This window comes from Hyperolius riggenbachi, chromosome 5 (assembly GCF_040937935.1).
Source record: "Hyperolius riggenbachi isolate aHypRig1 chromosome 5, aHypRig1.pri, whole genome shotgun sequence".
Classification (NCBI taxonomy): domain Eukaryota; kingdom Metazoa; phylum Chordata; class Amphibia; order Anura; family Hyperoliidae; genus Hyperolius; species Hyperolius riggenbachi.
The window spans coordinates 16,099,118-16,126,130 of NC_090650.1; the positions used below are offsets into that span (position 1 = coordinate 16,099,118).

The following is a 27,013-nucleotide window of genomic DNA, read 5'->3' on the forward strand; positions in this document are numbered from 1 at the left end:
ATAAGGCACTGTAGGCACATGCCTACAGGCGCCTGATGATAGAAGGGCGGCTCACTCCCCTCCCCGAGCACCTCTGCCCTTCTCCCTTATGCAGAGTACTGATGAAAAATGAGAGGTTACTCACCCTGCTATCGGCATTCTACTGACCAGATCTCCCTTCAGCCAGGGGGACCTCTAGCTACTTAAAGTGAGAGTGATATGGAGGCTGCCCTGGTTGTTTACTTTTAAACAATACCAGTTGCCTGGCAGCCCTGCTGATCTATTTGGCTGCAGTAGTGTCTGCTATGTCTTCCCTTGCTCGTAGCTATCTATGACGAGCAAGGGAAGTCAGGCAGAAGTGACTGCTGGGCCAGCCAGCACACTTGCTGTGCGCTTCAGTGGGGGTTTGTAGGTTCATGGAGGACATCTGTGCCTATAGGCTCCTGTGATGTAAATCCGGGCCTGTGGGTGGCATTAAGACTCAGGAAGCTGGCAGAGAGAAACCCTGCAGTCCATTCAGAAGGATGACATTATGAAGGGGGCAGGGGCGTAACTAGAGGGGAGTAGTACAAGTACAAGACATAAACAGCTCCAACCTTGTGCGCAGCCTTGGAGTACTAATCGATGGGGAATTGAGTTTCAGAAACCAAATTTCATCTGTAGTTAAATCTTCTTTCTTTCATCTGAAGAACATTGCAAAATTAAACATCTGATTCCCCCAGAGGATCTTCCAACCCTAGTCCACGCCTTCATCACATCACGGTTGGACTGCAATGCCCTTTATGCTGGCCTCCCTAAAAAGGACCTGTGTCGCCTGCAATTAGTGCAGAATGCTGCTGCCAGATTGCTAACAAACCAGCCTCGCCACTGTCACATTACACCGATCCTTCGCTCACTGCACTGGCTACCAGTAGAATGGAGAATACTCTTCAAGATTGGACTGCTGACATTCAAATCCCAGCAAGTTCTATAAACTTGGTCACTCCCAGAGTGCACCTCAAAAAATCTGGAGATAATCTGGAGCGGTCGCGATCAACGCTTTATTATGCACTGTAGCACGATCGCTCCAGAATCGCAGCAAAAATGCTGCAGGTAACATGTTTTACAATTGGTTCTAATCGCAAAATGCCTGCGATCGGCACCAATCGCGGCAGTGTGATCACTGCCATGTCGTTTCTATTGCGCTAGCGGTTTTTAAATCGCTGTAGTGTGAATGGGCCCTAAAGAAGGTTAACATTACAGTAATGCGGTCAGGTAGCACGCCCTAAGATTACTGATGTCTACAGAATTTATGTGGCGACTTACACAAATTGTGTAATGCGCTATATACTGTAAGTGGTGAATGTATATAGCGTGCTAGACAATTTGCGTATGTCGCCAAATGCCGGAAATCTTAACGTGCGCTATCTGCACATGTTAAAGTGAACCTCCAGACTAAAAATCTACTCAGCAGCACTGAAAAGGCTTGGTGTTTCTTTAACAGTTTGACAGCATCATTCCCAAGTCTCATTTTTAGCGGCGTAGAAGCTAAGCTGCGCCCCATCAAAGAAATCTTCCCAGGCATTTTTCCCCTGATGCTGTGCAAAGCATGATGGAATTTCTGATGTTCTGATGTTGTTCTTGTTGCCTAGCAACTGGGAGGTGTGATCAGGACACAGGACAGTTGGAACTGTGTCTCATGCTCCCTGTCACCTTCTTTCAACCAAAAAGATGGCTGCCCCCATGAAATCACAAACATTTGACTGTTCTTTTAAAACAGGGTGGGTAAGAGATTATATTACCTATCTATTTTAATTTAGATAACCAATGTAACTTACCAGTGGCTGAATAGAGTACTGGTTAAGGGCTCTGCCTTTGACATGGTAGACCAGGGTTTGAATCCTGGCTAGGGTCAGTACCTATTCAGTAAGGAGTTTAAAGGTGCATACACACATCAGACTATAGTCTTTGGAAAATGAAAGACCACAGACCAATTTTACCCCCTTCCATGTAGTATGAGAGCCATACCTTCACAGTCTTTTCTATGGAGCTGAACTCCCCATCAGAATTTTTTTTTCTAAATTTGCCTCAGGCGGCAAAAAGTCTAGGGCCGGCCCTGATCATGTATGTATGATGATCTGCAGATCTTATAGACTATCATTGCAATTTTCAGGAATGGATTTTTGGCAGGAACAGATCTTTTGCAGATACTGATCTTTTGTGTCTGTACAGCATCTGTGTGTGCAGCATCTTGCAAAGATTTTTTTCTGATGTGGAGTTCAGCTCCATAGAAAAGACTGTGTAGGTGTGGCTCTCATACTACATGAAGGGTGGTAAGATTGGTCTGTGATCTTTCATTTTCCAAAGACTATAGTCTGATGTGTGTATGAGCCTTAAGGCAAGACTCCCTAACACTGAAGGGTGGCCTCTTGAGTGTGTCCCAGTGGCTGCAGCTCTTGACCACTTTGAGTCAGACAGGAGAAAAGCGCTATACAAATGTTCAGATTAATTAATGACAGTATGTTTGTTTAGGCTGGAGTTCCTCTTTAACCTGCTGAGCGTTCTGGACGAGCTGAGCTCGTGGAGGGTGCCGCGCAGGCCCTGCTGGGCCGATTTAAACGAAATAAAAAGAAGCACACGCAGCCGGCACTTTGCCAGCCGCGTGTGCTACCTGATCGCCGCCGCAGCACGGCGATGTGCCGTGTGCAGCGGCGATGCGCCGTGTGCAGCGGCGAAAGAGGGTCCCCCCAGCCGCCCGAGGCCCTTCTTGTTACTTCTGATCGCCGGAGGCGATCAGAAGTGCGGATTAGGAGCGCCCTCTAGTGGGCTTTCATGCAGCCAACTTTCAGTTGGCTGCATGAAATAGTTTTTTTAATAAAAAAAAAAACGTCCGGTCGCCAGCCTGGCGATCTTAATAGAATGCCAGGCAGGTTAAGATTAATGCTGGGAATACACGGTTCGTTTTTTAGGTGATTAGATGGTTTGATGGATAATTTCTGACATGTCCGATCTCCCTTTCGATTCTTTCGCCGGTCGATTTCTGATAGAAGTGAATGGAAAAAGATAAGAAAAACGAGTGGAAGATAAGAGAAACGACTGCAGAATCGAGCAGCAAAAACGATCGAGAGGAGAAACGCACGGCCGAAACGAACCGTGTATTCCCAGCATAAGGTTCTTTAGTGAATCAGCCCCAATATCTCTCCGCAGGTGCAGACATCACACAGCTGTCACCTCTCTTGTAGAAGCCGCCAAGCCGTGACATCCCGGAAAGTCGTAAGAGCGCCCCCTCTATCAGCCTCGCCGCCTCCCTCTCCTATTTTCACAGCTTGATTCTGTTTCGTTCCAAGTGATTAGCAGCCGTAATCTCGAGTGTCTCGGGTGCACCATATGGCACCATCTCGCCAGTTGCCCCGCCATGCTCATCGTGAGGTTTATTGGACGGATTACACAGATGGAGGAATTCACTGTGGCCATTAAACACCATCAGCAAAGTTTTCATTGTGTTCCACGCTTCCTCCGCCAGCTGCCAAGCGCCTGAGATCTCCGCGGCTGTACGCCGAACATGCCACGGGTCGTGAATCCAATGATGTGTCTCCGAGCCGGTGCTACGAGGCACAGCTGGTACGCCGGGCACAATCCTCTTCACTTTGATGAAAAAGGATGTTAAGAGATCAGTTCTCCAAATGATGAACCTCCTGTCGCTCTGCCCGGTACGGTCACAGACAAGTCACATTCTGGACTAAATAACTCTGTTAGAAGGAGAGTAAAAATTCCCTACCCCCCAGCCCCAAAAACTTGGGCACACGGTTGTGTTGGGAAGGAAGGAGGCAACCCAAAAAAGTATAATAGCAGATAAAGGCGCACACTGGTCTAGGGTGCTGGACTGATGTGTACGCAAATAGGAAAGTCCAGGTCTGCACACTCAACTAAGGGTAAATCAATGTTTCAGGGCCACAATGGGTTCCCTTTGTCAAAGTATCAAGCAGAATGCAGAATGCTTAATACCTTAACAAAGGTGACCTGCTGAGGACCCAAAAAGGTCGTTGGTTTGTAAATGCACATCTGGTATATTATGTAAATAAACATCAATTGAACCTTTATTGAGTGTGTGGACCTTCTGGACTTTTCCAAAAAATTATAAAATGCTTGAAACAGTTTAAAAGGCAGGAGGAACTTACTTTAAGAGATGACACATGACGTGGATAAATGAACCACTTACCGTATATACTCGCATATAAGCCGACCCGCATATAAGTCAACCCCCCAACTTTTCCCTGAAAAAACAGGGAAAAATGATTGACCCCCATATAAGCCGGGGGTAGGAAATGCTGGCCGCCTTATTCCCAGAGTTTGTCCCAGTATAGCTAGTAAAGTGCCCAGTATGGGTAGGTAGTGCCCCAGTATAGCTAGTATAGTGCCCAGTATAGCTAGTATAGTGCTCAGTATAGCCAGTATAGTGCCCAGTATCGCTAGTATAGTGCCCAGTATCGCTAGTATAGTGCTCAGTATAGCTAGTAAAGTGCCCCAGTTTAGCTAGTATAGTGCCCCAGTTTAGCTAGTATAGTGCTCAGTATAGCCAGTATAGTGCCCAGTATCGCTAGTATAGTGCCCAGTATTGCTAGTATAGTGCTCAGTATAGCTAGTATAATGCTCAGTATAGCTAGTATAGTGCCCCAGTTTAGCTAGTATAGTGCTCAGTATAGCCAGTATAGTGCCCAGTATCGCTAGTATAGTGCCCAGTATTGCTAGTATAGTGCTCAGTATAGCTAGTATAATGCTCAGTATAGCTAGTATAGTGCCCCAGTTTAGCTAGTATAGTGCTCAGTATAGCTAGTATAGTGCCCAGTATAGCTAGTATAGTGCTCAGTATAGCTAGTATAGTGCTCAGTATAGCTAGTATAGTGCTCAGTATTGCTAGTATAGTGCTCACTGCTCAGTAGTATAGCTAGTAAAGTGCCCCATTATAGCTAGTATAGTGCCCCATTATAGCTAGTATAGTGCCCCAGTTTAGCTAGTATAGTGCCCCAGTTTAGCTAGTATAGTGCCCCAGTTTAGCTAGTATAGTGCTCAGTATAGCTAGTATAGTGCTCAGTATAGCTAGTAAAGTGCCCTAGTTTAGCTAGCATTGTACTCAGTATAGCCAGTATAGTGCTCAGTATAGCGATCCCCCCGCCCCCTCCGCGGCCGCCGCTGCTGCTATTACCTGTTCAGCCGGCGGCCGCTTCCTCTACTCCGGGTGCCCCTCTCGCTCTGCTCTCCATGTCTCCATCACGCGTATTCGTGTATCACAGCAGCGCGCCCGGCGCTGCTGCTGTGACGAGGCAGGAGAGAGCGGTTCCCCTGGTAACGGCGGCTGAACAGGTAATAGCAGCGGCGGCCGCGGAGGGAGGGAGGGAGCGGGCGGGCGGGGGGCGCCGCCGATCACCACCACCCAAGACCACCCAAGACTCGCATACAAGCCGACCCCCCAACTTTTGGCCCCCTTTTTGGGGTCAAAAAGTCGGCTTGTATGCGAGTATATACGGTAAGTATCAGCGGTCTCTGCCCCCTTAAGGACCAGAGGCCGCTGGTACAATACCGACGGGATCCCGACAAATCGCCTCACAGGCCCACCGTTATCGCCGCACGCCGGGATCCTCAGGACATAGACTCTGCCGTCTCTATGAAAGCTTTCATTGGCTTCTGACCGTGTCTATCAATGTAAGCCAATGGGAGCAGCTTACATTGATAGACATGGCCAGGAGCCAATGATATCGGCTCCTGACCGGCTCACATAGCTCTGCCCTCATAGAAACAGGCAGAGTCTTTGAGCTGCGGCGAGAAACGTCGGGTTTGAGGGGAGCAATTGGCGGGGAGCAACGGAAATGGCGGATGTGCACTGCGGACGGGGATTGAAATCTATGCCCTGCCAGCCAGGAGCCCACCAAAACAGGGCATAGATTTCAATCACTGTGCTCCGAAAGCAGTTAAGAAATGTATTATTAAAAACACCAGATAACCCGTTGAAACAGTTTCTTCAGATCAGTGAAGCATGTGACCTTAAATTATTACTTACCTTAAAGAGAATCTGTACTCTAATATTCTTACACTAAAAAGCATACCATTCTATTCTTTATGTTCTCCTGGGCCCCTCTGTGCTGTTTCTGCCACTCTCTGCTGCAATCCTGGCTTGTAATTACCAGTTTTAGGCAGTGTTTACAAACAAACTAACCAGCTTGTGATAGGCTCACATAAACAGAGTGTGTGAGTCATACAGAGTGTGCAGGGGGCCTGCAGAGGGTGTGTATCGCTTCTATCCAATCACAAGCAGCCCTGCACATTCCACACATTCAAGCCTTAGCCCGACAGACACGACAGAGGAAAGGAGATAAGATTTATTACAGAGACAGTGCAATTAGGAAAGGCTGCAGTAAGCCAGAGCACATTAGAACAGGCATAGGAACTTATAGGATAGAAGAACTAAGGCTGAAAAATTTGTTACAGAGTCTCTTTAAGACAGTGACCCGAAGAAGTGGCTTGATGTCCATAAAACGCATTGTCTAGTGTTTTTTCCAATAAATTACTTTTTTTCCAACCCAATCATGTTTCAACTCTTAAGGTAAGAGATGGACGCTACTTGGCTGAGAGAACAGCAAGGTTATGGGCTGCCCAAACTCCTCCCCTTATCCAAACAACACCTACAGGAAGTAGGAAGGAGAGAGGCGGGGCACCAGCCAGTCTTTCCCTGTAAAAGCAGATCACATGACCCCACCCACTTGCAATAATGGTCATCTGAAATGATTGTGTTCGAACATTTCCAGTGGCCATTCTTTGCATAAATACATACAGTATGTTCTGCTCTTTTCCCTTCACCCCAGTGGAAGGGGGATGGTTTATGGGGAACTTACATCATCCCTTCACCTTATTGGAGGGCAGAATGGAGCATCAACCACCTACCACATTCCTTCACCATACTAAAGGGGGTGGTTACCCTTTCCTTTTACTCTTATGGGGGGAGGGGGGGTTCATGTGGTACTTACCTGAGCTACCTACCATGTACTTTTACACTTATATGGGGGGGGGGGGGGATCATGTGGTACTTACACCATCCCTTCACTCTGCTAGATGGTAGAATGGAGCATCAACCACCTACATTCCCTCATCCTACTAGCGGGCGGAAGGTTACCCTATCCCTTCACTCTTATCAGGAAGGGGGGAGGGTGTTTCATGTGGTACTTATGCCAGCCCTTCGCTCTACTGGAAGGTTGCATGGTTTATTATCTACCTACTCTGTGACTTGACTCTAATTTAAAGGGTCACTTAAGTCATCCAAAAAAAAAAAAAGTTTTACTCACCTGCGGCTTCCATTAGCCCCTTGCAGCTGTCCGGTACCCTCGCCGTCTCCCTCCGATCCTCCTGGCCCCGCCGGCAGCCACTTCCTGTTTCGGTGACAGGAGCTGACAGGCTGGGGACGCGAGTGATTCTTCACGCTCCCGGCCGCAATAGCGCCCAGTATGCTGCTATATGGTATATGATATATGCTATAGCAGCATACAGGACGCTATTGTGGCCAGGAACGCGAAGAATCACTCGCGTTCCCAGCCTGTCAGCTCCTGTCGCCGAAACCGGAAGTGGCTGCTGGCGGAGACAGGAGGATCGAAGGGAGACGGCGAGGGCACCGGACAGCTGCAGGGGGCTATTGGAAGCCCCAGGTGAGTACATGTCATTTTTTTGGGATGACTTAAGTATCCCTTTAAGGGGCTATTGCCAGCACTAAAATCTCCCTTCTGTTCTGTACTATGGAGGGGGCGTGACTTTAGTGCCAGGGGTTGAGTGATTTCCCATGGAGCCTAGGGTGTTGTGGGAGGGGCTAGCTTACCATTTAACCTTCCTGCTGTAGTTCTTTATGGGACAGAGTCATGGCCTGCAGAATGTGGGTGGCCAGGGCCGGATTTACCATAAGGCACTGTAGGCACATGCCTACAGGCGCCTGATGATAGAAGGGCGGCTCACTCCCCTCCCCGAGCACCTCTGCCCTTCTCCCTTATGCAGAGTACTGATGAAAAATGAGAGGTTACTCACCCTGCTATCGGCATTCTACTGACCAGATCTCCCTTCAGCCAGGGGGACCTCTAGCTACTTAAAGTGAGAGTGATATGGAGGCTGCCCTGGTTGTTTACTTTTAAACAATACCAGTTGCCTGGCAGCCCTGCTGATCTATTTGGCTGCAGTAGTGTCTGCTATGTCTTCCCTTGCTCGTAGCTATCTATGACGAGCAAGGGAAGTCAGGCAGAAGTGACTGCTGGGCCAGCCAGCACACTTGCTGTGCGCTTCAGTGGGGGTTTGTAGGTTCATGGAGGACATCTGTGCCTATAGGCTCCTGTGATGTAAATCCGGGCCTGTGGGTGGCATTAAGACTCAGGAAGCTGGCAGAGAGAAACCCTGCAGTCCATTCAGAAGGATGACATTATGAAGGGGGCAGGGGCGTAACTAGAGGGGAGTAGTACAAGTACAAGACATAAACAGCTCCAACCTTGTGCGCAGCCTTGGAGTACTAATCGATGGGGAATTGAGTTTCAGAAACCAAATTTCATCTGTAGTTAAATCTTCTTTCTTTCATCTGAAGAACATTGCAAAATTAAACATCTGATTCCCCCAGAGGATCTTCCAACCCTAGTCCACGCCTTCATCACATCACGGTTGGACTGCAATGCCCTTTATGCTGGCCTCCCTAAAAAGGACCTGTGTCGCCTGCAATTAGTGCAGAATGCTGCTGCCAGATTGCTAACAAACCAGCCTCGCCACTGTCACATTACACCGATCCTTCGCTCACTGCACTGGCTACCAGTAGAATGGAGAATACTCTTCAAGATTGGACTGCTGACATTCAAATCCCAGCAAGTTCTATAAACTTGGTCACTCCCAGAGTGCACCTCAAAAAATCTGGAGATAGAGCCTTCTGTCATGCTGCCCCTACTCTTTGGAACTCCCTGCCACACCCAGTAAAGACAGCACCATCCCTGGAGCTATTCAAATCCAGACTGAAAAGCCACCTGTTTAGCCTGGCATTTCCGGACTTATAAAATTCTTCCTCTGTACCACGATGGTCGGAGCCATGCTTATGCGCTTTGAGTCCCATGGGAGAAAAGCGCTTTACAAATGTTATTTGTTGTTATTTGTTGTTGTAGTACCTGGGGGCCCAGAGCTGTGGGTGGTCCCAATTACTAACCCTCCCTCCCTCCAGTAAGGCCATGAAGGGCACCAAGGGGAGGCAAGTGATGGGGTATGAGCATGAGGGGGGGGGAGCTATCAAAGTTTCGCAGGGGAGCCCCACTGTTTGGGGGCTTATTATTCAGTTAGACAAGGGGAAGTGGGATGGAGAGAAGGCTAAAAATAACGGATGTAGAATTTCATTACTTGTTGTTGGCCCTGGTGCCACAAGTTTCAGGCAGACCCGTTATTCCAGGACTCCGAGCTTCAATCAATTATAGTTCTTGAAATAATATTTGTACCGCCAAGTAGATAGAAAACGGTTTAATCTGCAGGCTTCCTGGATCCATAATTACTGAGCCCGCAGCCAATAAAATGATTTCACCGGGTGACAAATGGCGTCTGCAGCAAATGCTTAATGTATTTCTGAAACGCGCTCAGTCCTGGAGGTGACGGCTGAGTTCAATTATACGGAAATGATTCTGGATCTGCTCCAGTTCTGGTTATTAAAAAGTATCCTAATACCATAAAACTGCTGAGATGCATATTCTGCTTAAAGCGAGACGCCGTCCAAATCTTCCAACAGTGTCAGATGGGAAAAATGTGCCCAAATGAGATCATTGATTGGGATATTCTGGCCAAATCTGAGAAAGCTGAATCAGAACTTATTCAACAGGCAAAGCACCCACTCTGGTGCAAAACTCTACAAACACTGACTGACGGCTTATGTTTCTGAATGCAGGGGTGTAGCTACTGCCCATAGGGCCCTCCTGTCCAGGGCCGGATTGGTGCTTTTTCTCACCCAAGGCCCACTATCACCAGCTGTCCCCGAAACGACAGCATCCTGACCCATCCTAACCATCCTAAGTAAAAAATTAATTTTTGAAAGGTGTTGAAATTTCACAATTTTGCACCATAATTGCAAAATTGCAACTAATGCTAAATTCTAGGTAATCATTTTATATAACCCCGACCACCACAGCTTTCGCCACCAGTCTAAATGAACTGATCAACTATGAATAGGGCCAGATTTGTACTTTTTACCGCCCAAGGCCACTGTCACTCCCTTTAGTATAGTTAGTGAGATGACCCCTCCCCCCTTCGCTCCAGTATATGTGACCAGATGACCCCTCCCTCCTCCCTCTAGTATAGGTAGCTTGATGACCCCCCAGTATAAGTAGCCGGATGACCCCTCCCCGTTTCCCTCCAGTATAGGTAGCCAGATGACTCCTCCCCCCTCCAGTATAGGTAGCCAGATGACTCCCTTAATCCCTCCTATTCCCACCCCCCTTTCAGTATAGGTAGCCAGCTCGCCTTCACACTGCAGCAGCCATCAGTGTCACTCATTTCTCCGCTCGTCTCCAGTGCAGAACCTTCCTCTTCCTTTCCATCTCCAATGCTTCCCAAGTCCATAGCAGCTGGGCACAATGCAAATGTGCACAGAGAGCAAGGTGGCTGCTGCACAGGCCGCTAGCAGCAGAGTACAGCGGTCAGGCGCTCATCTGATTTCCCTGCATTGCAGCATTTGCAAGCTTGCAAATGCACTAGGTTAGCCTGCTGCTTTGGTGCCCTCACTCCTGTGGTGCCCTAGGCCATGGCCTAGGTGGCCTTGGCCTAAATGCAGCCCTGACTATGAACCATAAATGTATCAACCATGAAGGAAGCCACTTACACCATCCTATGAAGAGGAAGACCCATTTCCGCAGCTTGTCGGTGGAGTAGGTCATCACGATGGCCGTATGGAGGTAGCAGCCTTCCACAAACATCCAGAAGAAGTTGGTGACCACAAAATAATTGTAAATCGTTGTGATGCATCGGCACCAGATCTGGAAGATAAAACGAGTGTTACTTTTCATTCTGCTTCCGTCATGACATTGTGAGGGATCCTTTCTCAGCTGGCTTTTGCCTCATTAAATGTAAAGCCCATTGGGATTGATTTTCTGAGGTTGGGAGAGGATGTTGGAGAACATAATAACTAAAAGGTTGAGGAACTTTGAAAACAAAATACAGTGAGGTAAGTCACTCACTGGGGGAGGTTATGCTTATAAAAATGGGTTGGCAGTTGGCACCAAGGTAACCTGTTTAGGCGAATTATACAGGGGCGTAGGAATAGCCATAGCAGCCATAGCAACTGCTATGGGGCCCAGGTTGTACCTGATGTGTTCACTATTAGCTGTCCTTTGTTTCTCCACCCTCTAAATTTGGCCTCAATTCACTAAGATCATGCTGGAGATAATAAGGCAAGAGAAAACTTTCCTCCACACAGTAAGAGAGTTATCTTATCTCTTCATTCCTTAAGTACCTCCTCTGTAGTTAATTTACCTCCTCTGTAGTTATTTTCACACGCAGTTAATAAACAGCCTGTCTTTAACTGTGAAGTTATTTTAAGGATTGAAGAGTTAACTTAAAGACAGAAGAGTTCAATTTAGGTTTGCCTGAGGTAAAATGTTTCCTGAATACGACATGCCTCATCACCATGGTGACCACCCTAGGAACGTTATTAAAGACAGGAGATAAGCTTAGTGAATTGAGGCCTTTGTCTTTTAGAACAAGACTATACACAGTGTACATTGCATGGGAATACAAATTGCTTAATCATCTCATATCCATAGGGTAGGGGAAGGTGCAGAGACATGGCTAAGAAGCCATGGGCCCCAGTGCAAGTTTAGCCCCTCCCCCCCAAGCATGCTATAGATAACAATTGATACAACACACCAAAACCAATCAAGGACAACCACTGTGTCAGAGGTGCAAGAAGGGGATGGGGAACAGTGTGTTAATGAGCACTACTATTCAAATCAACTATAAAAGTGAATATTATCAGCACAGGACCAATCAAGAGCTAATACTGTATTTGAGGGGTGGGCCCATTGGGTCCCCTTTAGCCCAAGGGCCCCGATGCGGTCGCTAACTCTGCACCCCTATTGCTACGCCACTGGTAAGGTGACATTGCTCAAGAGTACCTAGTTCTAAAGGCCCCCCAAAAAATTGCTATCGTGGCCTATAATTTCTAGCTACGCCACTGTGTGAATACGTATTATGTCGGGCTGAGTTGGGCACCAGGTGGTGCCGTTAATAATAAAATATTAATAATTTAAAATACTGGCATTTTAATAGGCATTACCCAACACCCATTCTCATTGAAACCCTCCCTTCCTATTGCCTAAAAGGATCCCTCCACCTAATGCATAACCCTCTAACCCCCTCTAAGTGCCTAAAATGAACCTCCCCATCTAATAATGCTTAACCCTAAGCTCACCCTTCAATTACCTATACGGAACCTCCTGACCCCAGCACCCAAATGCCTACAGCCAGCTCCAACCATTAATCTCTAGTAGCCAATCGACCACCAGCCACATCGGGTACCGATCATTTTCACAGGCATCTATTAGACACCTGCTGATCCCCAAATGACCTGATCAGTGTTAGTCAGGCAGGTAAATGTGCCCACTTACAAACACAGGGAGGTTCCTTGAACGAGCACATTCCAAACACAATAAATTATGGAAATAAAGAATAAATACATACATGACTTATGAGCAAGAAGAGGCACCGAAACAGATCGGATGACACGGCCAACAAATTGGTACACAGGACCTGCCTGACCTACATCTCCAATCCTGTCCACAGGCCCATACAGGCCGGCCTTCCGATGCTCCAATGACCTGCGCCTAGTCGCACTCCCATGCACGATTGCAGGACTTCACTACGGGCTGCCCCTACTCTCTGGAACTCACTCCCACCAGCCATCAGACTCTCACCCACCTTTAATACCATCACACAAGCCCTTAAAGAGACTCTGAAGCAAACAAAAATTGCTATTTTTACCTGGTAATTCGCTTCACTAGTCTCAGTAAATGTAAATGTAAATCTCCGCCTCTCCCCGCCCCTCTCTGTGAAGGAAGACTGAGAGGGGCGGGGAGAGGCGGCGCTCCGCGGCGATTGACATCAGTAGAGGCAGAGCTACAGCAGAAAGCTCTGCCTCATTCAGTAAGCGCTGCCCATATTGGCCCCCCAATATGGGGGGTCTAAAGCCCTCGTTTTGGCTTGGGGATGCGGCAGTTTACCTCTACTGAGAGTACTGAAGCGAACTTCCAGGTAAAAATAGCAATTTTTGTTTGCTTCAGTCTCTCTTTAAGACTTACCTTTCCATGCTTGCCTACCCCCCTACATCAGCACCATAATACATTCTGCTGGGCACCCTCTCAACAGATGTACCTATTCTCTCTACCCCCACCCATAAGATTAGACTAGAACAGATTCTATTTTGACCAACGACACTGAACACCTGCTATCAATGACATTGCGTGACCTTGTATTGTTGTGAGCTCCTTGCATGTCCTACCCATTTATCTATTGTGCAGCTCTGCGTCATATGCTGGCTCTTTATAATACAATAAATAATAATAAAAAAAAAAACAGATAAAGCAATTCAAATGTAGAAATTGTAAAGGCTTGCCGCCCAGCAGGGATCCAATCCATAACATGCCCAGATGAACATCAGGGATAGTCAATGGGGTGATAATACTTCTGAGTTGATGCAATTTTTCTCCCAAATTTAACAGCTGCTGCATTTGAATGAATTATTACCATAAGCATTGCATCAACTCAGAATGAATAACATCCCAGTGATCATCCCTCATTAAGACCAAAACAGACTGAATTAAGAGATGCCTGTGTCTTGGATTAAATGGCTCTGCAAAGCGATTATCTTTGCATAACTCTAGAGAAATAATAGAAAACTCTCTCCAATATATTGTTGCTTTTTTTTTGTTTTTTTGTTACAAAAGGACGTAATGCAATTATCACATTTTCTATAGAGCAGAACAGTGTCTTCTGCGTCGGCCCTCTGTAGGAGGAAGCTCATTTGCGCTGCATAATTGCCAGAATAGAAAAGAAGCTGCTAATGTGCCGGGAGATTTCATCTGTCGCCGGCTGTAACTGTAAACATGAGGGACCGTATTGTGCAAACGGATGAAATCCTCATTACACACGTTACGTATTTGCTGAAATCCTGGCAAAATATTGCCTTCTTAAAAGGGAAAAGAGTTTGCAAATGTCATCCCATGTGCAAAAAGCAAGGTCCGAAATGCATCACTTCGAGGAGGTGTAGTGGAATGCAGAAATTATTTCTTTATGTCTTGGAAATGCCGGGTGTAACTTCAGAACTGATGGGTGGTTCTAGTGCCAGTTCTAGACTTTTTGCCACCTGCAGCAATACATTGTGAGGATGCTCCCCCTCCTCCCCCGATGTGTGTGTGCAAAGCCAGACTGCAGAAGAAACGCATCGGGCTGTGCATTGCAGGCACTGGCACTGGCACAGCTGTGAAACAGCCCTCACCCAGATTTGCAATGATCTGCGCATTGCAAGAGACAAGGGTCAATGTTCCATCCTGATTTTGCTCGACCTCTCAGCGGCTTTTGACACAGTCGATCATGAAATCTTGCTCAACAGGTAACAAGAGTACTGTGGCATAGATGGCATTGTTCTCCAGTGGTTCAACTCCTTCCTGGCTGGCAGAACACAAAGGGTAGCCTTAGGGCCCTTCCTCTCCAACCCTGTACCACTAAAATACGGTGTACCTCAGGGCACAATATTATCCCCTTTACTTTTCACCATATACATGCTGCCACTTGGAGAAATCATACAAAAACATGGCCTGACATATCATTGCTATGCTGATGACACTCAGCTATATTTGTCATTCAAACCTGGCATCACAGACCCTACTCCACAAATAAACTCATGCTTAGCTGAGCTTCAGGAGTGGATAAATATGAATTGGATAAAACGTAATGCTGACAAAACTGAGGTACTTGTTATCGAGGGCCAGGGCTCAACAGCAAAGCAGCCCCAGTCTCAACCAACTCCGCTAAGGATAGGGAACTCAGACCTGAAAAACTCAGACTGTGTGAGCAGCCTGGGAGTACTGATTGATGGGAAATTAAGCTTCAGGAATCAAATCTCAGCTGTTGTGAAACATTCCTTCTTTCATCTAAGGAATATTGCAAAGATTAAACACCTAATTCCTTCAGAGGATCTTCCAACCCTAGTTCATGCCTTCGTCACATCAAGGTTAGACTACTGCAACGCCTTCTACACAGGCCTGCATAAGAAAGACTTATGCCGCCTGCAATTAGTACAGAATGCCGCCGCAAGGCTGTTAACGAGCCAACCCCGCCATTGCCACATAACACCAACCCTGTGCTCACTCCACTGGCTACCGATAAAATGGAGAATTCTGTTTAAGATTGGCTTACTGACATTCAAATCCTTGCACAATCTGGGCCCTGGATACCTGAAGGACTTGTTGCAACTACATCACACCCCCCACAATCTTAGATCAAAAGGACGCAACACCATGGTCACCCCCAGAGTCCACCTCAAAACCTTTGGAGACAGAGCCTTTTGTCATGCTGCCCCTACACTTTGGAACTCCCTGCCACACCAAATCAGGACAGCTCCATCCCTGGAAGCATTTAAGTCTAAACTGAAAACCTATCTCTTTAGTCTGGCATTCATGAACATCTGACTGTTACGGTGGTGCGCTGTTGACCACTCCACTGAGGTAAGAGAACCCTGAGAGTGCAGAGTCTAAGTGCCCACGGGTGTTCACCAGAGCGCCCCGCAAGGGACGATGGACTTTCAGCTGCCTATTGTTCACCAGGTTGCACTCCGGAATTCCCCGACAGTGGATAGGAGAACAGGGGACACCCCGATGTGGAGGTGAGTCTTGAAATGTCTCAGAGTGGCAGATAACAGGAGGATGTAGTCAGGGGTGCCTCTAGTCATTTTGTCACTCCAGGCGAGAAAACCTGTGGCGCCCCCCCCCAAGCCCCTCCCCCCCAGGAAAATAGTCATAATGCAGCATCGTTTCACCAGAAAATAATCATAATGCGGCAGTGTTTCATCAGAAAATAATAGTAATTATCGTAATTCAGAATCGTAATTCACCAGAAAATATTCGTAAGGTGGCAGGGTTTCACCAGAAAATACACTTATTGCAGCAGCATTTCACCAGAAATTAATCATAGGGCAGCAGCGTTTCACCAGAAAATAATCGTAATGGGGCAGCGTTGTCAGAAAATAATCGTAATGTGGAAGCGTTTCACCAGAAAATACACGTAATCCGAGCAGAGGGAAAGAGTAGAGAGGGAGAGGCAGCATAAGATGTAAGAGGGGGGTAGAGGAACAGAGAGGGGGAGGGATAGACAGCATAAGATGCAAGAGGGTGCAGAGAAACAGAGGGGAGAGGGAGAGACAGCATAAGATGGAAGAGAGTGCAGAGGAACAGAGAGGGGTAGAGACAGCATAAGATGGAAGAGGGGGCAGAGGAACAGAGGGGAGAGGGAAAGACAGCATAAGATGGAAGAGAGTGCAGAGGAACAGAGAGGGGTAGAGACAGCATAAGATGGAAGAGGGGGCAGAGGAACAGAGAGGGAGAGACAGCACAGCACTAAAGCACAGGTTTACAGCTTTACCAGCCTACAGCCTAACCAGCTTTCAACGAAAACTCTAGTATCAAAAGAGCAGGGCACATTCTAGCAGTTATAACAGTGCTGGGAGTCTGCACACAGGACAGGAAGTGTTCTTAGCAGCCTGCCTGCATACCTTCTCTTCTGCCTGTGCATGCAGCTTATCATCTCTGGAGTAGTGATGGGTTGTTCGCGAACGAGCCGGCTCTAAGAGCCGGCTCTTTGCTGCGAACGACAAGAGCCGGTTCTCAGTTTTGAAAGAGCCTCAGCCGCCCCACAGAGCTCTGCTTTGGTCTGTAATAAAGGGCGCTGAGGCATGTTGGGAGATGTAGTCCTCCTCTTGCAGCTTGTAGGAGTGTATGGGGCGGAGCAGAGCAGTAGCAGGAGGGATTGCCCCAGTCAGAGAAGCAGTCTGGAATTGTCATGGAGACGGGGGCGGGGCTTTTACTCCGATTCTGAGTGGTGTTTAGTGATATTTAATGAAGAGCCGATTCAGAGCCGTAAGAGCCGGCTCTTTAATGGGACCCGATTCAGAAGAGCCGATTCTCTGAAAAGAGCCGGAATTCCCATCACTACTCTGGAGCAGAAACGTCTCTTCTCCCGGGCTGTGTTGCTGTCTTGTGCGGGGGCGGGGCTCCAACACGGACACATCACATTCTTCTCTCTGTGACTGCATCTGTCCCCTGGCTGTCTTGCTCCAGTGTCTGTGTGCAGCCAGTGACACAGGTGGGGGGTCAGACTGTCGGGGGCATAAGCTGGCTGGCCGCTGGCTCCTGGTTTGACTGGCGTGAGGCGGAGTTAAAGGCTGGGCCACACGAGGTAAACACTTTACCTGTGTGGCTACTGAGAAGAAGGGGCACGGCTTTAAAGAAGGAGCCTGGCAGAGAAGAGCAGTATTGATTGCTCTATTGGCTGGGGAGAAGTGGAGGTGGAGGCACTGCTGAGCACATGGTAGCGTGCCGAGCACCGGGGACTGAGTCGGGAGGTAATATAATATTAAAAAACATGGTCACAGTAGCAGCGGCGGGGGAATGCGCCTCACCACCTCATGGCGCCCCAGGCAACCGCCTATACTTGCCTGGTGGGTGAGACGCCCCTGGATGTAGTGGTTAAACAATCCGGGTCGGAGGCAGGCAGCACAGTTGCAGAACGTTTAGGCAATCCGGGTCAGAGGCAGGCAGCAAAGTTGCAGAACGTTTAGGCAATCCGGGTCAGAGGCAGGCAGCACAGTTGCAGAACGTTTAGGCAATCCGGGTCAGAGGCAGGCAGCACAGTTGCAGAACGTTTAGGCAATCCGGGTCAGAGGCAGGCAGCACAGTTGCAGAACGTTTAGGCAATCCGGGTCAGAGGCAGGCAGCACAGTTGCAGAACGTTTAGGCAATCCGGGTCAGAGGCAGGCAGCAAAGGGTCAAGACGGGAAATAATCCGGGTCAGGGCTGGCAGCAGACAGGGAGGTCCAGAAACAAGCCGAGGTCAAACCAGAGGAGTGGAGATCAAGAGTAGTCAGGACAATCCGGGTCAGCAACAGGAGATCAGATAATACACAACAGGACTGGCGAACAGACACACTAGCTGACAGACAGATCAGCGCAGAGTGCTGTGAACAGCTGCCTTTTATACTACAGGGGGGCCGGCTCTGGGATTGACTTTGGCGCCATGCATTCGTCATCACGTACGCCTGCCGCCGCGCACGCGTACAACATGCCAGACGCCGCTTCCGCCCAGTTCTGCACGCATCTCCTGGCAACAGAGACCAAACCATCGCCAAAGACGCATGTGCACAAACAGATGCTTCCGCCCAGAGCCCGACCCGGAAGTGCGACTCGCGGCAAACCACGGTGCTCCGATTCCCCCGCAGCAATCCGGCCCGGCTGCACGGAGGATACCTCAAGGATCCCCAGACCAGGTGAGATCATTGCCGCATGACCCTGACATTGCCCCCCCCCTTAAGGGCAGTCTCCGAATGACCTCTAGTCTGGGTTTCTCGGGATGATTTCTGTGAAATGCTCTGACCAACCTGGGAGAATGTACATTTTGACTGGGTTCCCACGAATTCTCCTCTACACCAAACCCTTTCCACTTGACCAAATACTGCAACACTCCCGACCGGAGCCTGGAATCCAAAATTCTTTCTACTTCAAATTCCTCAGCTCCATCTACCAGAATTGGTTGTGGAGGGCTACTGGATGAGCGCCCAAAGGTGTCTGGAACATATTTTTTGAGACAGGAGACATGAAAAGTTGGATGTATCTTCAAGGAACCTGGCAAGGTAAGTTTGAACGCTACCTCATTGATTTTCTTTTCAACTGGAAATGGACCAATATACTTTGGCCCCAATTTCTTGGAAGGGCAGAGTAACCTCAAGTTAGTTGTAGCCAACCAGACCATATCACCTGACAATAATTCTGGACCCTTCCTTCTCTTCTTGTCAGCTTGTTCTTTCATTGTTTGCTGGGTCTGTTGTAAAACTTCTCGCACCAATTTAAAATTTTCATTTAATTTAGAAATCCTGTCCGGTACTTCAGGAACTGAAGTCTCTTCCAGTACCCCAGGAATATTGGTAGGATGGAATCCATAGTTCAGAAAAAATGGTGTCTGACCCGTAGAAGAATGCACAGCGTTATTAAAAGAAAATTCTGCCATTGGTAGTAATGTTACCCAGTCGTCCTGTGCTGATGAGGAAAAGCATCGAAGATACTGCTCCAAAACTTGATTAACTCTCTCCGTCTGGCCATTAGATTGAGGATGGTACCCTGAGGATAACGAGACCTTAACCCCCAATTGTGAACAGAGCTCCTTCCAGAATTTGGATGTGAACTGTACTCCACGGTCTGTTACAATATCAGAGGGTAATCCATGCAACTTGACAATTTCTTGTAAGAAAGTCTGAGCAGTAAGGACTGCAGAAGGAATTTTCTTCATTGGTATAAAATGTGACATTTTGGACAATCTATCAACTACCACTAGGATTGTGGTAAACCCTTGAGATGGAGGAAGTTCCACAATGAAGTCCATTGAGATCATGTCCCAAGGGCGGGTGGGTATGGGAAGTGGTGACAGCAAACCCCATGGGCGGAGTCTAGGTGTTTTGGATCTAGCACAGGTAGCACAGGAATCCACAAATAATTTACAATCTTTAGACATTGTTGGCCACCAAAACTTCCTTTGAACGAGATCAAGAGTTTTCTTAAAGCCAAAGTGACCTGCCAGCTTGGAGTCATGATTCCATTGAAGTATTGATGTTCGCAGTGTTTCAGGTACAATAATCCGATGGTCTCTATAAAAAATTCCATTTTTACATTGAAATTGATCTTTCCACTCTGAATGCAAAACAGTAGATGCTTGACGGATCTGGTCTATAACTTCAGGTAGGGATAAGAGGAAATTATGATCTGGTAAAATGGTGTCCGGCGACTCAAGAGTTGCTTCCTCGGATTCTGTGGAATACATTCTGGACAAGGCATCAGGTTTCACATTTTTTGATCCTGGACGGTATGTTACATGGAAATCGAAGCGTGAGAAGAACAATGCCCATCTTGCTTGTCTAGGTCTGAGTCTCTTAGCTGTTCTGAGATATTCTAGGTTCTTGTGATCCGTGAAGATTAGAATTGGATGACGTGCCCCTTCCAGAAGGTATCTCCATTCTTCCAGGGCTGACTTGATTGCTAACAGTTCCTTGTCACCAATATCATAATTCCTTTCTGAAGAATTAAGTTTTCTTGAGAAAAATGCAATAGGATGTAGAAGTGCCTTTGGGCCAAAACGCTGGGAGATGATGGCCCCAATAGCCCTATCAGAAGCATCCACTTCAACCACGAAGGGTAAGGAAGGATCAGCATGCCTAAGGATTGGAGCAGATGTGAAGAGTTGCTTAAGTTCCTCGAAAGCCCTCTGAGCCTCTGTTGTCCATTGAAAATGGTGGTGCTGCCTAGTCAATTGAGTGATGGGTAGAACTACTGTGGAGAAATTTTTAATAAATTTTCTGTAAAAATTAGCAAATCCTAGAAATCGCTGAACACTCTTTTTATCGGTTGGGACTGGCCAATCAAGGATTGCTGAGACCTTCTTTTGATCCATAGAAACTCCTTGGGAAGAAATCTGCAGTCCCAAGAATTGAATCTCTTCCTTGTGGAATTCACATTTCTCTGGTTTGGCATACAACCCATGAGTACGTAGTCTTCCCAGAATCTTTTTAACATGCCCCTGATGTTCTTCCAGAGATGAAGAGAATACAAGGATGTCGTCCAAGTAGACTACCATAAAATCATCGAGGAAATCTCTAAAGATGTCGTTAACAAAATGTTGGAAGGTTGTAAATTATTTGTGGATTCCTGTGCTACCTGTGCTAGATCCAAAACACCTAGACTCCGCCCATGGGGTTTGCTGTCACCAGTTCACTGAGGTGAGAGAACCCTGAGAGTGCAGAGTCTAAGTGCCCACGGGTGTTCACCAGAGCGCCCCGCAAGGGACGATGGACTTTCAGCTGCCTATTGTTCACCAGGTTGCACTCCGGAATTCCCCGACAGTGGATAGGAGAACAGGGGACACCCCGATGTGGAGGTGAGTCTTGAAATGTCTCCGAGTGGCAGATAACAGGAGGATGTAGTGGTTAAACAATCCGGGTCGGAGGCAGGCAGCACAGTTGCAGAACGTTTAGGCAATCCGGGTCAGAGGCAGGCAGCACAGTTGCAGAACGTTTAGGCAATCCGGGTCAGAGGCAGGCAGCACAGTTGCAGAACGTTTAGGCAATCCGGGTCAGAGGCAGGCAGCACAGTTGCAGAACGTTTAGGCAATCCGGGTCAGAGGCAGGCAGCACAGTTGCAGAACGTTTAGGCAATCCGGGTCAGAGGCAGGCAGCACAGTTGCAGAACGTTTAGGCAATCCGGGTCAGAGGCAGGCAGCAAAGGGTCAAGACGGGAAATAATCCGGGTCAGGGCTGGCAGCAGACAGGGAGGTCCAGAAACAAGCCGAGGTCAAACCAGAGGAGTGGAGATCAAGAGTAGTCAGGACAATCCGGGTCAGCAACAGGAGATCAGATAATACACAACAGGACTGGCGAACAGACACACTAGCTGACAGACAGATCAGCGCAGAGTGCTGTGAACAGCTGCCTTTTATACTGCAGGGGGGCCGGCTCTGGGATTGACTTTGGCGCCATGCATGCGTCATCACGTACGCCTGCCGCCGCACACGCGTACAACATGCCAGACGCCGCTTCCGCCCAGTTCTGCACGCATCTCCTGGCAACAGAGACCAAACCATCGCCAAAGACGCATGCGCACAAACAGATGCTTCCGCCCAGAGCCCGACCCGGAAGTGCGACCCGCGGCAAACCACGGCGCTCCGATTCCCCCGCAGCAATCCGGCCCGGCTGCACGGAGGATACCTCAAGGACCCCCAGACCAGGTGAGATCATTGCCGCATGACCCTGACACTGACTATCTCCTCTGTAACACAACCCAGCCTGAAACCCTGTATTAATCTGAGACACAACTATGCGCTTTGAGTCCTATAGGAGAAAAGCGCTTTACAAATGTTATTGTTTTGCATTATTGTATTGTATTGTACTACACTTACCTCCCTCTGCTTCCTGCAAGACCTCCCAGGATGCCGGATATGTGCTGCACCAGCTCTCAGGGGATTAGTGATGGGATCACCAGCCACACATAAAGTCCTGCTTCCTCTCTGGCTACAGCAGCGTCTCATGTAACCAAGCAGCACGTAACAGGTCACATGAGGCACCGCTGTAGCCATGGATACAGGACGCTGGGTGTGTGGATGGAGAACCCATCGCTGTAACACTGAGAGCAGGTAAGTGAAGTGGCGCTGAACATCTAGGGCGGGGGAGACAGGGAGCGCGAGGAGGGGGACATTTGGGGAGGGGAGCCGCCTCTTGCCACCCTCTAATTGCTGTCGCACCTGAAGCACATGATTCACGTTGCTTTGTGGAATAACTGCCCCTGGTTGGTTCACCACATGGATCTGAAGCGCTTATCTGCTCCACAAATACAACTGGATGGCTACCTCAAAGACCCACTCCACGCAGAAATGCTCTTTTTCATCTATGATTTAAAGTGAACCCCAGGCTAAGCAGTGTGTGCGCAGACATTAAATCCTTCTCTGATTAGATGTGATCAGCCTGATAGCAGACTAAAAAAATGTATTGCCATCATAAGCAGAGGTACAGACTAACCAGCAAGCTCATGGTGAACCAGAACTCATTGGAGTGTGTAAGGGGCTACAATAGTCCTAAAAGCACCCTTACTAAAACGCTATGGAAAACAAAAGTTTGCTTTCTTAAAACAGAAATAATTTGCGATAAATCAGGTTGGAGTGAGCTTGAGATGTCTCCCAGTGCATCACTGCTGAATATATGCAAATTAACCATTATTGCCTTTAGAAGCTAAACACACCTCCAGAACCGCTGGAATGCAATGATGTGTCAGCTTGTTAATTGGAACAGAGCCATAATAATCCAACATGCATACAGACTGTTTTGGATTGTTTGATCCTCATCAGTGCATGGCATGGATTAATTTGGCTCTATGGAGTAAGCAGAGGCATAGCTTGAGTGCCTGGGGACATAGACAGAATTTTTGTACCCCCCTTTGGACAAAATGGGAATGGTCACACAACAGAATGTGGTCGTGGTCATGGGTGATAAATGGAGATAATGGAGATAAATGTTCAAATGCTGTTTAGATAGCCAGATGTGCCCACTTCACCCCTATAGATAGCTATATGTGCCCCCCCCCCTTATCCCTGTTCAGACAGCCAGATTTGCCCCTCTTAAAATAGCCAAATGTATCCCTCTTTAGATAGCTAGGTGTGCCCCTCTTCTTCCATATAGATAGCCAGAAGTGCCCCGCTTTAGATAGCCAAATGTACCCCCTTTTAGATAGCTAGATGTGCCCCCCTTCTCCCGTATAGATAGTCAGATGTGTCGCACTTAAGATAGGCAGATGTGCCCTTCATAGATAGCCAGATGTGCCCTCCATAGATAGCCAGATGTGCCCTGCTTTTTCTGCTGCTATTAATGCTTCTGCACTCCTCTGTAGAGGGAATAAGAGAAGCAGGGGCAGTTCAGGCAGCCAGAGAGCCGCCTCTCATGAACGCAGAGGTGCAGCGGCCGAGCTGTGCACCCCCCCAGCACTGCGCCCAGGAACATATGTCCCCCCTTGCCCACCAATAGCTACGCCTCTGAGCATAAGTAGACTAATATTGTCTCCTGAGATGATTTTCATATTTCAAATGAGCTTACCTGCCCTTGAGCTAAAATCTTAAGCACAAGAAAACAATTCACGTTGTATCCCATTATCTGCAGCGATCTCTCAGTCCTTTGTCTATGATACCGTCTGCAGGAAAGTACCTACGAGTCCACACAGGGAACGTTATTGTTCAGATAACCCACGCCAATTCATTTATCAGAGGTGACTAAGATCCTGAGAATAATGAACGATATGAAAAATCAATGCGGCCTCTGGCGGTGCAAAAGCAAAGAGACCCAATTTTCGGGCCTTTGAAAGAGTCCTTCAAGGTCACTTAAAAGTCTATTAGGAAGATGTGACGAAAACGTGTTCTGGCATAATACGGATCTGTAATGGGTGAGAGAGCCCGGCGGGCACAATACAGATGTCAATGTCATAAGCTGTAATTGCAATAATGACTTCACGGCGACATATTAACGGCAGAGCTGCAGAAGTGACGGTTAGGGAGGGCAATGCTTAGGAGGACTCATGGGGAATCATGTGATCAGTTTGATCAGCTGATAGATTTGTAAGGTTCTGATTTGTTGGTCATGATCATGTGTTAAAGTGTACCAGAGATGAGATGAGATTATTAAAGGATACTGAAGTGACATGTGACATGATGAGATAGACATGTGTATGTACAGTGCCTCGCACACAAATAACTATGCTGTGTTCCTTTTTTTCTTTCTCGGTCTGAAAGAGTTAAATATCAGGTATGTAAGTGGCTGACTCAGTCCTGACTCAGACAGGAAGTGACTACAGTGTGATCCTTAGGAAAGTGTTTTATAGTTAGAATTTCTTATCACTATCAGAAAATTGCTTCTGAGAGCAAGAAAGAGATAAAAATGGGAATTTATTATCAGTGAGGGTCACACTGCTGTCACTTCCTGTCTGAGTCAGAACTGAGTCAGCCACTTACATACCTGATATTTAACTCTTTCAGACAGAGAAATTAAAAAAAGGAACACAGCATAGTTATTTGTGTGCTCGGCACTGTACATACCCATGTCTACCTCATCATGTCACATGTCACTTCGGGTATCCTTTAACAAGTTTTATACATACATGGGGCTTCCTCCAGCCCCATCCACACAGATCACTTCTCAGTCTTCTCCCACTTTGGTACCGGGTCCCGTAACTTTGGCCAGTCGTGGCCAGTCGGCGCATGTGCAGTGCACTCCTCCATTTCTCGCCATCTCTCTCCAGCAGCTGGGAGTGTTCTGCGGTGGCGCTCCCAACCGTCAGAGAGACAGAGGAGCGCACTGCACATGTGCAGACTGGCCGCTGTTACGGTAACTGGTACCGAAGAGGGAGAAGAATGAGGTCAGCGGCGTTGCAGCGATCCCATGTGGATGGGGCTGGATTAAGCCCCAGGTATGTATAAAACTTGTTAACAATCTCATCTCTGGTTTCCTTTAAAACAGGAAGTCATCACAGCAAATCAGAACATTACGAATCAGCTGATCAAACTGACTCACATGCTTCTCCATGAGGTTTCCTAAGCTTTCCCTAGTACCAGTTATTGATGGTTTACCAAAGTCTGTCCTAAATAGGAATGGTCAATAAGATGATAATGACCAGTGGCCTAGCTAGAGATCATGGGGGCCCATAGAAAAACTGTCATGGGGCCCTTAGATGTAGGCACTCTTAAACAATGCCACCTGCCCCTCCCCTATGTATGTGATTTAATTGGACCATTTACATTCTCATGCAATCAACACTGCCCATAGGCTGAGGGTGGAGAAACATTAGAAAGTTAATGGTGAATATATTAAGTATCATCTGGACCCCCTATGCTTCAGGGCCCCATATCACCTACTATGGCTGCTATGGCTTTTGCTATGCCTCTGATAATGATCCTGAATTGCATGCACAATTGCACAATAAAAAAAGGCTTGGATACTCACCTATTGGTGTTGATTCACTAAACCGTGCTAATGTATAACGCAATTGCGCTAAATGCATTATGCGCGTCACAGTGTGCGTAAAACTTTACTCGCGCTAAAACATCACAGTGCGCGGGAAAAACACACATCGCACAGTATGACTACATAGCGTGCGTCGGGAATACACAGACCGCTTTATAAATGTACAGTGCGCGCTGCAAATATACTTCCTAAGTTTAGCGCGCGTAGATTATTACGCGCACAAAATCCAATGATGCAAGTATTTTGATTAGTTGGGCTTCCTTAAAGTGGATCTGAGGTGAACTTTTACACATTGCATAATTGTGTTCCTTTCCTATTGATATAGGGCATTCCTCAAGCCAAATACTTGTTTGTTTTTGTTTTAATGCTCTAATTCCCTATAAACTAAACAAGCCACGCCCACAGGTTTTCAGAGAGCCTTGGCAGTAGCAAGAAAAAATCTATTAACTCTTCGCACACTCGCATGCAAATGTTCAAACAAATGCATTCACAGATTCACTCATACAGGCACAACTGTTGTCCCTACAGCTAAGTTATAAGCCGGGGTTTTAGTTCACAGAAGAATGCATTCTTATGCTTAGTCACCTATACTGCGCAGAAGTACCCAGGTACATAGGTGTCCTAACTCTGGCCCTGTAACTTGCATAGTGCAGACATGCAAACACATTCATTGCATCAAACCTATCTAGGTATTAGGAGCACACATCCTGACGTCCTCTCCTGGGACAGATAGCGCATCTTACCAATCGCACAAGGGAGCTAATGTTATGTGTCCATGCGCACCATGCACATACACCAGCATAAGCTGTGTGCATGCTGACAAACACATACATTTTTTTTCTTTTGGCAGTAGCAAGGGCTCATGGGAGCTCAGTCTGGGCAGGAGGAGGAGGTGGTGTTAGCCAGAGATTACAGAGGCAGAAGGGAGGAGGGGGGATTATGGTTTTTTTTACAGGCTGAGTGCTCAAGATACAGATAAGCCTGCCTGTGTGTAATGTTTACAAACAACATGGCTGCTGTCATTGTATCACAGGAAGAAATAATCATATTCTATTGAAGCTGTTTGCAGCTAGATTTGCTGTGTAAACCATCTAAACTTTAGATAAGATATATAGACAAGTTACTTGTTATAGTTAGTTTTTCATCTCGGATCCGCTTTAACATTTGTCAGCTGTTTGTGGCCTATACATGCTTTGCTCATCTGCACCAGCT

At 47.4% G+C, this 27,013-nt stretch overlaps 1 protein-coding gene across 2 annotated transcripts in view; it reads right to left on the reverse strand.

Annotated features, from left to right (window-relative positions):
* CRHR2 (corticotropin releasing hormone receptor 2) overlaps positions 1-27,013 on the reverse strand; it is a 325,322-nt gene that overhangs the window by 52,219 nt on the left and 246,090 nt on the right. For both annotated transcript variants that reach the window (XM_068238507.1, XM_068238508.1), the window contains exon 6: positions 10,820-10,973. In XM_068238507.1, coding sequence (XP_068094608.1) covers positions 10,820-10,973 — 154 coding nt within the window. The remainder of the gene's footprint in view (positions 1-10,819; positions 10,974-27,013) is intronic.